This window comes from Triplophysa rosa, linkage group LG20, assembly GCF_024868665.1.
Source record: "Triplophysa rosa linkage group LG20, Trosa_1v2, whole genome shotgun sequence".
Lineage (NCBI taxonomy): Eukaryota > Metazoa > Chordata > Actinopteri > Cypriniformes > Nemacheilidae > Triplophysa > Triplophysa rosa.
The window spans coordinates 11,814,666-11,829,871 of NC_079909.1; the positions used below are offsets into that span (position 1 = coordinate 11,814,666).

General features: G+C 42.8%; 1 protein-coding gene across 4 annotated transcripts in view; it reads left to right on the forward strand.

Moving 5' to 3' along the window:
- foxp4 (forkhead box P4) overlaps positions 1-15,206 on the forward strand; it is a 116,161-nt gene that overhangs the window by 82,883 nt on the left and 18,072 nt on the right. For all 4 annotated transcript variants that reach the window (XM_057362132.1, XM_057362133.1, XM_057362135.1 and 1 more), the window contains 5 exons: positions 1,219-1,423; positions 1,772-1,867; positions 5,973-6,077; positions 11,042-11,129; positions 14,905-14,988. In XM_057362132.1, the coding sequence (XP_057218115.1) occupies positions 1,219-1,423; positions 1,772-1,867; positions 5,973-6,077; positions 11,042-11,129; positions 14,905-14,988 (578 nt within the window). The remainder of the gene's footprint in view (positions 1-1,218; positions 1,424-1,771; positions 1,868-5,972; positions 6,078-11,041; positions 11,130-14,904; positions 14,989-15,206) is intronic.

Sequence of the window (15,206 nt, forward strand, 5' to 3'; positions counted from 1 at the left end):
AAAATACACCCCTGGCCCTGCGGTGCTCTGTCAGGTTGTGTGCGAGTAGTGAACAACAGCATGTAGCAGCAAGTGTGGCCATACATCATGTCTCTGGCCCTCAGCCTGCTGGGAGGTGGGGTGGAGGGGTGGAGGGGTGGGCCAAGCAGGGAGTTTTGTTTTGGCGGGGTCTGGGACAAGAATGCTGGCGGACCAGACATAATATTTAGATTGCTATTAAGTCTTTGCCACGTGAGATAGTGTAGCAGGCTGTGGCTTTTAGGGAACAGCGTGCGCCAGACTCGCTCGGGTTGGGAACCGGCTGGCCCCCTCTCTTCTCATCTTTTTACACCCTCAAATCTCCCCCCTTTTCCTTTCAAAGCGTATAGAAGTTGGACAAGGAGAAAAAACAATCCCAAATTCAGCAAGTTTGAGAGGAAAATAAAACAAAAAAAATGCCAGGAGAGCATCTCGCCAAGATTATTTCACCCAGTGACAGAGGCTGCAACAGGGTCGCTCAGGACAACGATAATTACAAATGGAGGTGGCCGGGGGGAATTGCATAGATGTTGAAAGATAACAAAAACGCGCTGAAATTAGCTATTTGCTTCCTTTAGTTTGGCTGGTTCCCCGTTCCATTCTCCTAGGAATTTAACTACTCCCTCTGGCTCGCCCCCCTCTGCTGGTCAATTGTGGCACGGTGTGTGTCTTGTGTTTTATGCCTTGCCCGACTGATGTCAGAGCAGTTTGAGATCATGGAGGCGGGTAACCCTGCCAGCTGGCTGTGGTTCAGGACGTGGCGGTGGGGTTTTGAGGTGTGATAAGGAGAGAGACGCAGGTTTGGATGCTTTCCTAAAGAGCTCTCGTCATTCAACACGCGGCTTATGCTATTCACCGCAACAGAAGTGAGGATCACTAATAAACAACTTTATAAACACACTATTTAGCTGCAGTCTGTTTCATTATATGACATTATACGTTTAATGTTTTTAAAGCAGCCTTTTGAGTTTTAATGGAGTGTTACGATATAATGCGCACAGTGCACAAAAAGAAAGTATTTTCAGTTCAAGCGGAGCACAAAAAGGTTGAATCTCTCTCTCTCGCTCAACTTAAAGAAAGTCCTTTTAAGGTGTTGTAACATAATAAGTTCAACTTTTAAGTTTGTTATTGCTTTCTTTTTATTGTTCTTCAAAAATGCATAAATGCACTGAACTGATCTCTTTCTACTTCTTTACTCAGCCATGTGTCCCACTGACCTGCAGCAGTTGTGGAAGGACGTGGCAGGCATTCAGAGCACAGAGGAGGCCATGAAACATGAGGGCCTCGACCTGACTACCAACAGCTCCAACTCTACCTCATACACGGCCTCCAAGGTCTCACCTCAGATCTCCCATCATCCTTTGCCAAATGGACATAACTCTGTGCACACTCCAAAGAGAGACAGGTGGGACCCTGCGCTCAAATACACACATAGAGAAATACTTGTTATATGTTATGAAAACATGCATGAAACAATATTGCATGAGCTTTTAGAGCGCTCACTAATTACATGACACTATTTCATACATAGATATTTTACACGCATCGTATTTTATGGATTGTGCTGTCATATTCACTTTGATGTTCATTTGATATTTTATGGTTGTTTCATTTCTTCAGAACATTGTGCATCTACGGCACAATTGACGCCCATGTGCCAGTTTAGCATGAGTGTGTGTGTGAAGTGGGTGATGTTGCTGAAGGGGGGATGGCACTGCTCTGGGGTCCTCATGGATTCTTTTCATTATTTTAGAGCAAGACTCTTTGAGTGGATCTCGTCCTTCACCAAGGAGTCCAGTGATGATCATCTCACGCCTTACTCCAAAAGCGCTCCCCTCCAGAGCACCCAGTGAGTACACACACACACACACACTTTTGTCTATCATGGTGAGGACCTTTCATTTCATTCATACTGAGCTAACAATATTTACCATCATAAAACCATCCGGAAAAAAACAGTATAGTGGTATTGTCAAAAACCGTGATATATATAAAAACACGATTATAGAGATCGAGTTTATTCTTCACACATCACAATATCAAAAATAATTTTGCAGCCATTTAAAGTTTTAAAATTCACAAGGTTCTGCCTCCCTAAACACATATTTTTAGTGTGATTCATCGACCCAAAAAAAGAGAAAATAAAATATGTCACAATATCAGATTTTACTGCATGGTTATTGTGGACAAAAGAATTCACAATCACTGTATTATCACGATATCTTTTGGTCATATTAATCTTTAATTTGAAGGACAGATTCATTTGAGTAATAGCGTCATTTATTTAAAAAAATAATAAAAAGATAATACCCTCATCATGGATTTCTTTTGTCACAATAACCGTGTAGTGAAAATCTGATAACGTGACAGTCCTACCTCACAATACAGTATCAGGTTTCTCCTAAAAAAGATTTGTTAAAAAATTGTTGAAAAATTGATGTCTTATGCTGCTATAGCGCACTCCGTGCCACTAGCAAGCGGATGAATGCGAAAGGCAGTCTGAGCGAGGGGTGTTTCTCCTTAAGCTAAATTAATAAAGCTATTAAGCTAAATACATTTTTCACAGAGAGGCAGATATACATCCAAGCCTGTCGTGCCACGCGAGTTCGGATAAACGCTAGGAAAAGTGCTGCCTCCATGTTTGCTTATACCACTGTTCTTCCTGACTTGGCCTAACACATTTACACACAAACAGACACACACACAACTCAGAAGGAAGAAAAACTGTGTGGTAAGGCTAATGCATGGCACATGTGGACAGTGTGGTTGCCAGTAGTTTGTAATGTCTAGAGGCTGAGCGGCTTCTGAATTGCGTTGGCCGGTCACTGCCAGCACATCTGATGAGGAGGAGGAGGGAGCGCGTGTGAGTGCTGTGTCGGGAGGCCCTCATCTGCGAGCAAGCTGCTTTATATTAAGCAGTGCTGTGATGTGGATTTGGGAAGAGTTCCCCAGACCTTCAACCACCACAGGCAGTGCCGCCCCCTGCCCATGCTTAGCAGCAGTCAGACGCATGACGAAGGATTCTGTGGTCCCTGCCCCGCGAAGCCCACGCTACAGGCTAGCAGTGGCGGTTGGCCAGACCCGAAATGAAAAATTGCTGGATGAGACTGCCAGCGAGGGTTCGAGGCCTGATCTGTTATGGGTCTCAACAGAAGCCGGGCCAGGGAGACCCGTTCCAGACTGCGCAGGCCACAGAGCGCACAGTGGCTGTTTCTCAAACTAAACAAGAGCTATGAGTTTATCCCCAGGCCTCATCACCGGGTCCTGTCAGCACGTCCATAGCCACCTTATCCATTCTCCCGCCCGCGAGATGTGAAGAACATCTGAAGATCGCAATGAGTTTGTCCATAATTACACGACAGCGTGTTGTTCCTGGCTGCACCGGAGGACATTCGAACCTGTGATGAAGCACGAGATGCTAATACGATGATACACGCTCTTATTGGAAGCCTGTCAGTCACCGTTATAGAAGAGCTGTCTTTTTTACATTTACCAGATTCCCTTTAAACTGCATCTGTTCAAAGCTTCCTGAAGGGGTGCTTGCAGAACAGGCTCAGAGCTATCGGCTTTCTCAAACTGGGAGCACTTGAGACCAGAATGTCTTTTTCCATTGCTTCATTGCTTTTGTATTGGTTGCATGTGTGTGTTCTGCGCTACCATGCCGACTGCTTTAAAAAAGCTTCAATAGGCTATTGAACTGAATGTTGTTTCGATTAAGTCAGCAGGTGTCTAAATGTTTTAAAGGTGCAGCATGTAATTTCTGCACCACTAGCGTCATCACGCGAATGTTAGAATAAGAATATTTTGAAATAGAGTTTTGGAACCTGACATCTGTCTTGCATTTGTTGACAAACAAAATTTACAGCTTTGGTTGAGGGACTGTCGGGTAGATTGAGATTTTTTGTAGATTTGATTTTTCAGCGTTTTTAGCATAACATATTTATAAGATATGATATATATATATACACTCACCTAAAGGATTATTAGGAACACCATACTAATACGGTGTTTGACCCCCTTTCGCCTTCAGAACTGCCTTAATTCTACGTGGCATTGATTCAACAAGGTGCTGAAAGCATTCTTTAGAAATGTTGGCCCATATTGATAGGATAGCATCTTGCAGTTGATGGAGATTTGTGGGATGCACATCCAGGGCACGAAGCTCCCGTTCCACCACATCCCAAAGATGTTCTATCGGGTTGAGATCTGGTGACTGTGGGGGCCATTCTAGTACAGTGAACTCATTGTCATGTTCAAGAAACCAATTTGAAATGATTCGAGCTTTGTGACATGGTGCATTATCCTGCTGGAAGTAGCCATTAGAGGATGGGTACATGGTGGTCATAAAGGGATGGACATGGTCAGAAACAATGCTCAGGTAGGCCGTGGCATTTAAACGATGCCCAATTGGCACTAAGGGGCCTAAAGTGTGCCAAGAAAACATCCCCCACACCATTACACCACCACCACCAGCCTGCACAGTGGTAACAAGGCATGATGGATCCATGTTCTCATTCTGTTTACGCCAAATTCTGACTCTACCATTTGAATGTCTCAACAGAAATCGAGACTCATCAGACCAGGCAACATTTTTCCAGTCTTCAACTGTCCAATTTTGGTGAGCTCGTGCAAATTGTAGCCTCTTTTTCCTATTTGTAGTGGAGATGAGTGGTACCCGGTGGGGTCTTCTGCTGTTGTAGCCCATCTGCCTCAAGGTTGTGCGTGTTGTGGCTTCACAAATGCTTTGCTGCATACCTCGGTTGTAACGAGTGGTTATTTCAGTCAAAGTTGCTCTTCTATCAGCTTGAATCAGTCGGCCCATTCTCCTCTGACCTCTAGCATCAACAAGGCATTTTCGCCCACAGGACTGCCGCATACTGGATGTTTTTCCCTTTTCACACCATTCTTTGTAAACCCTAGAAATGGTTGTGCGTGAAAATCCCAGTAACTGAGCAGATTGTGAAATACTCAGACCGGCCCGTCTGGCACCAACAACCATGCCACGCTCAAAATTGCTTAAATCACCTTTCTTTCCCATTCTGACATTCAGTTTGGAGTTCAGGAGATTGTCTTGACCAGGACCACACCCCTAAATGCATTGAAGCAACTGCCATGTGATTGGTTGATTAGATAATTGCATTAATGAGAAATTGAACAGGTGTTCCTAATAATCCTTTAGGTGAGTGTATATATAATATATGAAGAGTTTGGTTCCAAAATGAGAAAACTCAGTTTTTAACATTTTTCCAAAATCATGTTTTTTGATTGTGCATTTCAATTGATATCAATCAAACTTCCGTTGGTTTGTTTTGATTTTAGCCGTAATAACTAAAAAAAACAGCTAACTAACACAATAAAACACAATAAAAACATGATTACAATAAAAAACATGATTTTTGAAAAAAAATAATTGTATTTTGTATATATTTCTAATAATATATATTATATGACATATAAACACGTATTTAATTCGTTTTAAATATATATATTATTATTATTATATATAATTAATTATTTATGTGTGTGCTTTATAAAATTATACAGCTATTCTACTGTAGAAAATGTTTATGTTGGGTTTTTATATGTATATATATATATACTGTATATGCAAACAGCAGTATTCAGTGGGTTACACAGAAGTTTGCACGGCATGAAAACCAATGTAAATGATCAACAAATATGTATCTCATGTAGTGATAACGCAGCACTGGTTCTACACAAGTGCCAACTTTCTCGCACTGGCCCCGGGCCAGTAGTCTGTCCTTATTGTTTGCCTGCCTCTAGCTGTATCTCAACCATCTTATCATTTTTTCCGTCAGAAATGTTCTTGTTGTATCACTGATAAGATGTGCAGTGCTTCACGATACACTGAAATCCATTTTATCTCATGGTGATATTAGGGTTCGGTCATGATTATATTGGTGAGAACACAACCGTCTCTTTTCCTTTTACAGCTCGACCCACGAGGAACACACAGCCTCACACCCGCTCTACGGACACGGCGAGTGCAAGTGGCCCGGCTGCGAGGCGCTCTGCGAGGACATGGGCCAGTTTATCAAGTGAGTGACAGCTGTCCATCAAATCCACTACACAGACACATCACCTGATGCAATTACATCAAGTCTGTTACACGCATCAACCCCGTAACTTACATCTAATCCCCCCGCTGAGCAACAGAGCATTCATCATTGCCTGCTGCGGCCTATAAAACAAGTCCCTGTCTGTTAGCTTTTCCCTCTGTCAATGTGCATTCATCTTTTTTTTGATGAGGCTGCAGGACGTTCTCTAAGTAAAGGCCTTCTCTTGTGCTGAAAGGAGAGAGGGACGAGAGAGCGAGCAATAAGAGAGCCGAGTGGCTGACAGACGGGTTCAGGTGTGATGTTTGAACAGACAGGAGACCAGTGAATTCCACAGGGAGGTGGGGAGGGGGGCAAGGTTATTGCTGGAGAGAGCGTGAGACATTCTCCAGCGCTGTGGGACTGTATTTGTGTATGAAAAAGGAGGCTAATCGTGATGGACAGGTATTTTAGCCGGAGAACACTGTCGTAGTAAACTAGACTGCCCTCTATAGTTTTGCACGCAGATTCACAGTATGTCATACAATTACTGTCTGTGTGATCACCCAAAATATATTTTTTGTACACATTTCATATGACTAGAGTTAATCTCTTACGTCTGTGTGTTTTTTTATTGTAGGGGGATTTAATTTAAGCTGTAATTAAAGCTTTTTGGTTTAAACCAAACAATTTATTATTGTTATTAATGTTATTATTATTATTGTTATATAAAAAAATATAAGTCACCTTAAAAATACTTAAACTAAACTAACTTTTGCCGCTGTATCAACATCTCTGTTTAAAACAAAATGGCAGTCAACCATTTTTATAATAATCAAAATAAATAATAATAATTTAATTTATTATTATTATTATTATTATTATTATAAAAATGGTTGGCTGCCATTTTATGTTTAAAACAGATGTTTATACCAAGGCAAAAGTTAGACATTACAGCTTAAAGTGAAAAAAAATGGGACATTGTTCAAAAACCCAGAAATTTTGCTGTACATTTTTCACTGGGCTTTTCCCCAAAGGTTTTGCTTAATACTTTTGTACAGGAAACTAGTTCACACATTCCTCGTGAGTAACCATAGCGACACACATCCTGTTCTCTTCCTGTTGACCTGTCCAGTACTGAACAGCCAGAATGTGTGTATGTGTGTATCTGTTCAGGTAGCTGTCAGAGGCCGATTAGCTCCCCGCTCCCATCATTCCCTCTCTTCATCCCTCAGCGCACCTCTACTGGGTCAAGCAAATTGTTTTCACGCTTCGTTAGTGGTTTACTTAATTAGCTCATTTACAATTAGAAGCCTTTGTTTCTTGGATACAAGCAAAGACATCAAAAAGAGGCTCCCTCCCCTCCACCATCTCCACTCTCAGCCTTCTTTCTTCTCGCCATCGCTTCTTTTGCACGTGTTTGCCAGTTCGGGGTCTTTGGGGATGCTGGTGGGGTGAGAGGAGATAAAGAGAGAAAGAGATCAGACAGGGAAGGCGATGTAAACAGTCCTATTGTCTCCGTGTGTTAAAATAATGAGACTTCACGGTGGAAAGTCCTGACATGTTGGGCTGTCACGGGGTGCGAGACACACTGTTGCTGCTGACGCCAACCCGGCGGGCTCAGGACTTGCAAGACATTTGCTCTGTTCCAAACCCTAGTGAGATGCCTGCAAAGGCAGCATTTTAAAGCATCATAGACCCTTTTAAAATGAAAGCAACTTAATTATGCCTTTTTGCCTCATAGGAATCCCAGAATGCATTGCAGCAAGCTCAGTTTAAAAAAACTGTTTAAATAACAATGCTAGCTGAAATACTGACGCATTCCATTTATAATGAAAAGATTTGTATGTTGTGTTTTTCTGTTAATGAGTGACAGTCACATCTTTGTTTTTTTTATTTCCTGGAGGGAGATGCCCGGCTCTCGGATCATCTACTGATCCAGGGTTGCTCTTCCTCAGGGGGACCATTGTATTGACAGGCCGGAAAGATGTGTATGTAAATTTCCTCCGGTCGTCCCTGGCGACGGGGCGAGGAGCATGCTCAGTGCACGCGGGCGGGAGCGGGAAGCGCGTATGATGGCCGCTGACACACACATCAAAGAGCCGGAGAGTCTGGGAAAGTTTTAAGAGTAAAGCTGTTGTTTGGTTGCGTGGTGTCTCGTTTCACATAGCCTCGGGGCAAGCGGAGAACGGTGGAGGGGGGGTATAAGATAAGAAGCGGTCGGGTTGGGGAGGGGGAGATGACAGATATTGCTGCCAGTATCGTGCACAGTGGCCTAGTCAGAACACTTTAGTCATCACTGCACTGCAGAGAAGAAGAGATGGTCCGCTCGCCCGGGTCTCTCTCTCTCTCCTTTTCTTTTCTATAGGCACATCTGGCCGCATGCCACATAGTAGAAAATGAAGCCCAGCAGGACTGAAACGGCAGCTATTCACGAAGTTGTGCACCCCACCTCTTGCGTGTTTAATAAAAAAATGTGATAAACTCTGAAATACGAAGAAAATATTTATTTCGTCTGGTCATAATGTGTCCAGTAATAATGTGTCTTTTCTCCCTGCATGTCTCTCTCTTTTTTTTTTTTTGCACTGTAAGAAAGATAAAACACTCATTCAATCTTCATCTTCCACCCTCCCTCGCCCTGAGCTCTTTAATGATGTTCAGTTTTCTCTGGCATGCCAGGACGACATGTGTTAGAATACTCGAGCCATTTGTCGGGTCCCGTGAATCTTTTTTTTTTTTGCCGACCATTGTAAATGCTCCTCAAATCCCGGTCGGGGTGCGGGGAGTAAACACTGCCTCATTGTCGGGTCTCTCGGAAAAACGCTGCTACTGTTTATTATGAACTATAAAACTTGTGGTCTGTTCCTTTATTCAGAAAGAGAGGGAGAGAAAGGTGGGGGGGTGGGGACAGAGAAAGATGAGATCATGTTTTTGTTATTATCATCATGTGCTTGCGGGGAAAATGGATCTGGATTAGGCAAATGGTGACATCATTGTTTTTGTTTAATTTCTCTTGGAGAGAGAGCATGCACCCCTCTTTTGCTTCAGTCGGACACTTGAAACGGTCGTGTATAGGGCGGTCACCTGGCGGGTGTCGTGGAGACGAAGCGAGTCCAGGATGTGTTCTGTCTCTTGTTCACTCGCGTGTTACTCTCCTGCAGTGCGGGGGACTTAACCCAGCGTTCAGGACAGTGTTAAAACACACAAGAATTCCCTGATGGATAAGAGCGTTAGATGAAATGGACTGAAGATATTTGTGTGCTAATTTTGTGTAGATCAGTGGTGGATTGATGGAAAGGAGGATGATGTATTTTACATTTTAAGCCTGGATCTCCCGTTAATATAAAATAATCCTCAATCCGCCTGACCTCAGGAACTATTTGCTTAGAGACTTTAAGCAGCGAGGAGTTCAGCTGTTCCCAGGAAGTGAGCATTGTGGCCCAAACACGTTATATTTACAACCCTCTTCTCATGTATTCTTTAAGGCGCTCCCATAAGCCCTGACCTCTGAGTCATTACACCCCACCAGGTGTGTGGTTTGAAGAGTGGGAGGGGTTCCTTCCGCACCTGGAGGGAATGACATCATCACTTAGATACTTTACGATATCATCGTTTGGTTACAGAATTGTTTATGTAAGGGATAATGCACAGTCAGAAAAGCCCCAACTGGCTGATCCAGGTCTTATACCACCCTGAAGGAGTTTATTTTTGCAGTTATAACCAGCTGACTGTACATTATCCCACTTTACACATGACTACATGGCAGATGTATAAATAAACGAATGTGTATTAACACAAATATTCCGCTTTTGAATACACAAATATTCTGTTCTGTCATTGGCTCCTTACTTTGGTTGTTTGGTTTCTTTGGTTTCGCTTCCTTGTTGATTCTAATCCTTGCATCGCTGGTTTTGTTTTTTGTTTCGGGGAGTTACAGACAGCTTCGAAAAACAAAACATGACTTGAATAACTAAAGGCCGAACTCGCCCATTTGAAGCAGTGCTTGATGAGTAAAACAAATGATGTCATATCCAGGTGTTTTTTTTTCAACTCCCACTCAGAGTTCATGGCCTGCAGCACTTAGCTCTTCTACAAAAAAACAAAACCGTTTCCAAAATAATATCCCACTCCAGCTGCGTTTCAACTGAATAACAGAGACATTAGGACATTTGTAGTGAGCTAATATATAGAGATGTTTAAGTCATTTTCGTTTCTACTCTTTCATTGACTGTTGGTAAACAACATAAAACTGTTATTCGCAAATGTGGACTGAATTATTTCATTATGTAGCTGTCTCCATTTCCAAAAACAAAATGGTCACGGTTCTATGACACAATCCTCAGCAATTCTCAAAAATTCTCTTTCCACGTCTAATATTGTTTTTAATTTTCTTGCGAGAGGAAATCGAGTTTATACGCCTAGTGAAGTGTTTCTCGGGTGGAAATCCACTATTGTTAGGGATTTCCTCCAAATGGGCCATTGTTGTACCCAGAGGATCCCATTAAATGTTTCTCTTCTGAAATGGTAAAATAAACATCTAGCCGCGGTCGCATTTTGATGTAGTTGTTTGTTTATGTGAGGTCATGCTTGGCCTGGATGCAGCAACTGGATCTCTGCTGCCTCAGTGACCTCAGTATTTGTGTATGTATGCGCGTGTTGTCAGGATGTGATGGTCTGGGCATGTAGTGCAAACACGTTAGCACACGCGGCACAAACTGCTGGCGTCTCCAAAGCAATCCCAGAAGGCTAAGCTGGAGCCGTAGCGCGTGTTTGTGTGTGTCAGCTACATGGTTGGTGGCAGATGGTCCAAATATGCTTACAGGTCTCCCTCTGGGAGTTTAGATAGGGTCACCTAGGCAAGGTTTATTTGCACGTAGATTGATTTCGTTTTGTGGGCAGCGTGTTAGGATACGCTGACCTCCCGCCGCACGTTTGCATTATTTAAACTCTCGATTTCTCTCTTCCAGGCACCTGAACAGTGAGCACGCCCTGGACGATCGCAGCACAGCCCAGTGCAGGGTCCAGATGCAGGTCGTTCAACAACTGGAGATACAGGTGAGATGCGCACGCAGACTCAAAATCAACATTTCTGGAGAAATCGCGCAAAATCAACGTTTCTACAAAAGCAACTTTTCAACGAAGGGCCCATCTTGACTGCCTCTTTTGAGTTAAAAAAAATTTCAAAAAGAAAAGGGTGTGTTTTTCTTTTATGCTTGAAATAGTGTTCACGATAGTCTTTGGGTGTGTCTTAAAAGTAAGCACTATAAGTTCACTTCTTAGCGTGCCATCTGTGTCCCAATATTTCATAGATCAAGGCAACTGCTTGAATACGTTTTCACAATATGCTGATTCACGTCAAAGGGAACTAGATCGTGGGATGAAACAAAGCCCCGGTCTTCTTGAACTCTCCCATACTGTCTCGCACGCACACACAGCTGGCATGATTTTCTGCCCATTACATGTCACACGAGTTGATAGAGATCACTGGAGCTTGTAATAGAAGGAGTGGTGTGGAGTGTGCGTGCAGGAGAGGAGGCCGGAATATCTGCCTTTGATGGAACCCAATTAGAGAGTTTCCCAGCACCTCTCTCATCCCTCCCGCCGTGGGCTCTCGGCGAGCGTTGCAGGATGCCTGTCGCGTGCGCGCATGCAGTGTCATCTCTAATGAAAGATCTGATAAGGAGAAGGGTGGACATGGGAGGTGCAAGAGACCTCCTCTGCCCACTGACACCTTCTTTGTCCCAGATTTATACTCCCAATAATGGCTTTAGTGCAAATTGCTGCCATTTTCTAATCGGTTTACACCTGTGTGATTTGAACACTGGTCTAGCTGGTGATCAGCAATGCTGGTGTTTTTAACAAGACTAATAGTTAAGACTTTTTAGCCAAATTTTAAGACAATTGCCGAGTTTTTTAGAAGTATTTAGACAAGCTGCGCAAGATCTGTTGCTGTAAATGGTTTGGACTTGTGCTATGTTTAGGACCGTGTTTTTTGTCAATACGGGTAATTTGTTTGGACACTGAGGTTGTCAGAAGAGCGTCTAGTGACAGTTAGGATTGGCAGACACTGACAGGTCAGCGCTCGGGCACATTAGGTCAGACACACAGTAAGCAACTGTTAGCTACGGGGTAAGTTGTCTCAGAGAGCTACTTGTATGGCGTTAGAAGTTGGACAAAACTATGTGAGCGTGTAAACACAGCGCGCAAGCAGATTACAGCTGCGCGGGCACACTGAAAATGCTCTCGCGTAAAATGTAAACCTGTAGAGATCGCAAATCTCTAACTTGAACACAAAAACCAAGATTGTGCACGTAAATCAAGACTTACGAGGGGAAATAACAAGCCCCCGAGTCAAAGCAGTCGCTCACGCACAGTATTGACTAAAAACGGCCCAGTCTTTAGCAGACATGCTGTGGGTCCTTCTGCACTCTTGAAGTGATGACAAGACTGTAGTATCAGGGTTGATGTTAAAAATCCTTAGGTCTATGTTAAATTGTAATATAACGTTATATCATAACACATTTTACTAATCTATTTTACTGACTTATCTACAAAAAGGTGACCACTGGTAATGCACATTTGCTATGTCTGAATGCAGAGTGGAAGTGCTTTCATATAAATAGATTGATTTTTTTTATATTAACCCAGTGTTTCTAATAAATCTCCTTACTGCACGCATTCATTTTCCTGCATTTGGGCCAACATATAAAATATTACTTAATGTGAATTACTTAGATCCTATTTTCCCCAATTTCCTGCCATCTCTCCTGTTCTGTCATCGACTTGAGGGAGGCAGCAACAGCAAATCACAACTGGAGTTCCAGAAAGGAGCAGGGCCAATGGCATTTGTTGTCATAAAATCGCAGTGTCCCGCCCCCTTAGTGCCAAAAGTCAAAATGACTCGCGCACGTGAAGAATCCCATCTCGCGCGTGCTTAGAGTAGCACTTGCGCGTGTAGTCAATACTGTGCGCGAGCGACTGCTTTGACTCGGGGGTTTGTTATTTCCCCTCGTAAGTCTTGATTTACGTGCACAATCTTGGTTTTTGTGTTCAAGTTAGAGATTTGCGATCTCTACAGGTTTACATTTTACGCGCGAGCGTTTTCAGTGTGCCCGCGCAGCTGTAATCTGCTTGCGCGCTGTGTTTACACGCTCACATAGTTTTGTCCAACTTCTAACGCCATATACTTGCACTCTTCAGAAACATTTGCTGAACTACAGTAAAGCGCAGGTCACGGAACTTCACCGTGCTCACAGCGGTAAAATTCTTGTAAATCAACAACCTTTAAAGAAGCCCTGTCTCCCGGACGGGCACTTCAGACCCTCCAGCTTTACGTGGCAGAACAACTTCCCATTATCAGCCCGTCAGAGAGATCTTGTAATTGGTTGGCTTTACATTCCGTCCACCTCCCTTCCAAGTTCTTCTCTCAATCCCAAAAATAACGCTCATTCAAAAAAACACTACCCTGCCAGGCACACGCAGCAAGCTGTGCTCGCCGTGGCCAGCGAAGAACGTTTAAACGCGTGTCCAGATCGATGCAGGGGAGATGAAAACTGACAAGAGAGTCAGCCCACGTCCAAGTGTATTTCCTTTCTTCTCTGTCTCTCTCGTCTACCTCAGTCCTGTCACCTACTCTACAATACCCCCTCCCCCTGCACCCGCTAGCCCACCCTGGTGCCAACCCAGACCGACCAGTGCCACCCTTTGCCAACCAGCTGTCTTTCCCAATAAACCAGCTCAGTTTTTCCAGTGATTTTATTTCCCTGTTGACCAGCACGGGACAGCCCCCTCATTAAACACACACATATCAGCTAATGGCCGAGTAAACAGCCCAGATCTGTGGATGACTTCAGCAACGCTGGGCACAGCTGAAAAACATAAACACGACATGAGAGTTTATACTTGAGCTTGATTTTTACATCTGAATTTCGATTAAGAACCTAAGACAAGCATTTCTATAATGTTTGCTGATAACTTTTGGTAAAAATGTATTCTTTGACGTATTAAAAACATGTCAGTTGGCAAAAGCTGGCAAAGCAAATACTATATTTTTACTTCTTTAGAAAAAGAAACGCATTTTAATTGTTTATTATTTTAATATTTTTATTCATTATTAAATTATTTAAATATTTTATTTATATAAATTAAATTATTATGTTAATTGTTATTATTTTATTATTTCACTTACTACATTGTAACTTCAGTCTCAGGGGGTCTCACAATTAAAAGCAACGGACGTTCTTTGTGTATGGAGGCAGTCTTAAAGGATTCGGTGAGCTGCCTCTAAACCCCCCCCACCAATCGTTTCGACACTTCCTCTAAATGGGAGTTATGAAAGTCAAACAGGGACGAGTGTGGTTGCAGGGCAAGTATCTCAGAAAGAGATGCTGCAAGATGGATGGAGAGAGAGTGAGATGTTTTCTCCCAGAGGTATCAAGAGCTGTGAAACGGCACGTCAACATCCCTGCAAGCTGTCTCACTTAACAGGCAGAATGCAAAATTATCCTCTGAAGAGAACGTGTAGAATCACTGCCTCAGCAGTGCCCGCTTACTGTAAGCTGAATATTCAGTCATGACATTTCCAGCTTGTGTATTTGTGATGGCAGAGCACAAAATATAAAAATATACAGTTATTGAAAAGGAAAGAAAATAACAACTATAAGGAGTTAGAAATAATCGCAAATAAAATATTTGAATGTGTTGTGATGAAAACCTGCATCTTGTATCTTAGAAATAAAACGAAACTACAGAAACCGATTACAGAAACTGACTTAAATGTTACTTGTCACTTTGGTGTAATATGGGTGTTTGTGCTTTGTGTGTTATCTAGCTGTCCAAAGAGAGCGAGCGTCTGCAGGCTATGATGGCCCACCTGCACATGCGTCCATCAGAGCCGAAGCCTTTCCACCAACCTGTAAGTTTATAAACTTTAACCTTTGTTGATAACTTACCTACTTTGGTACTGTGTATCTCTGCAAAATGTAAATCCTTTTTAAGCTTTTGAGTTTTCAATTCTTACATAGCTATTCTAAAAAAAGCAGTTCAGTGTACAGTGTGATCATAATGTGCGTAAAGGACTGTATAGCGCACTCTATTGGAGCCTGAAGGAATTGCTCCCTGTGCGTATGCGAG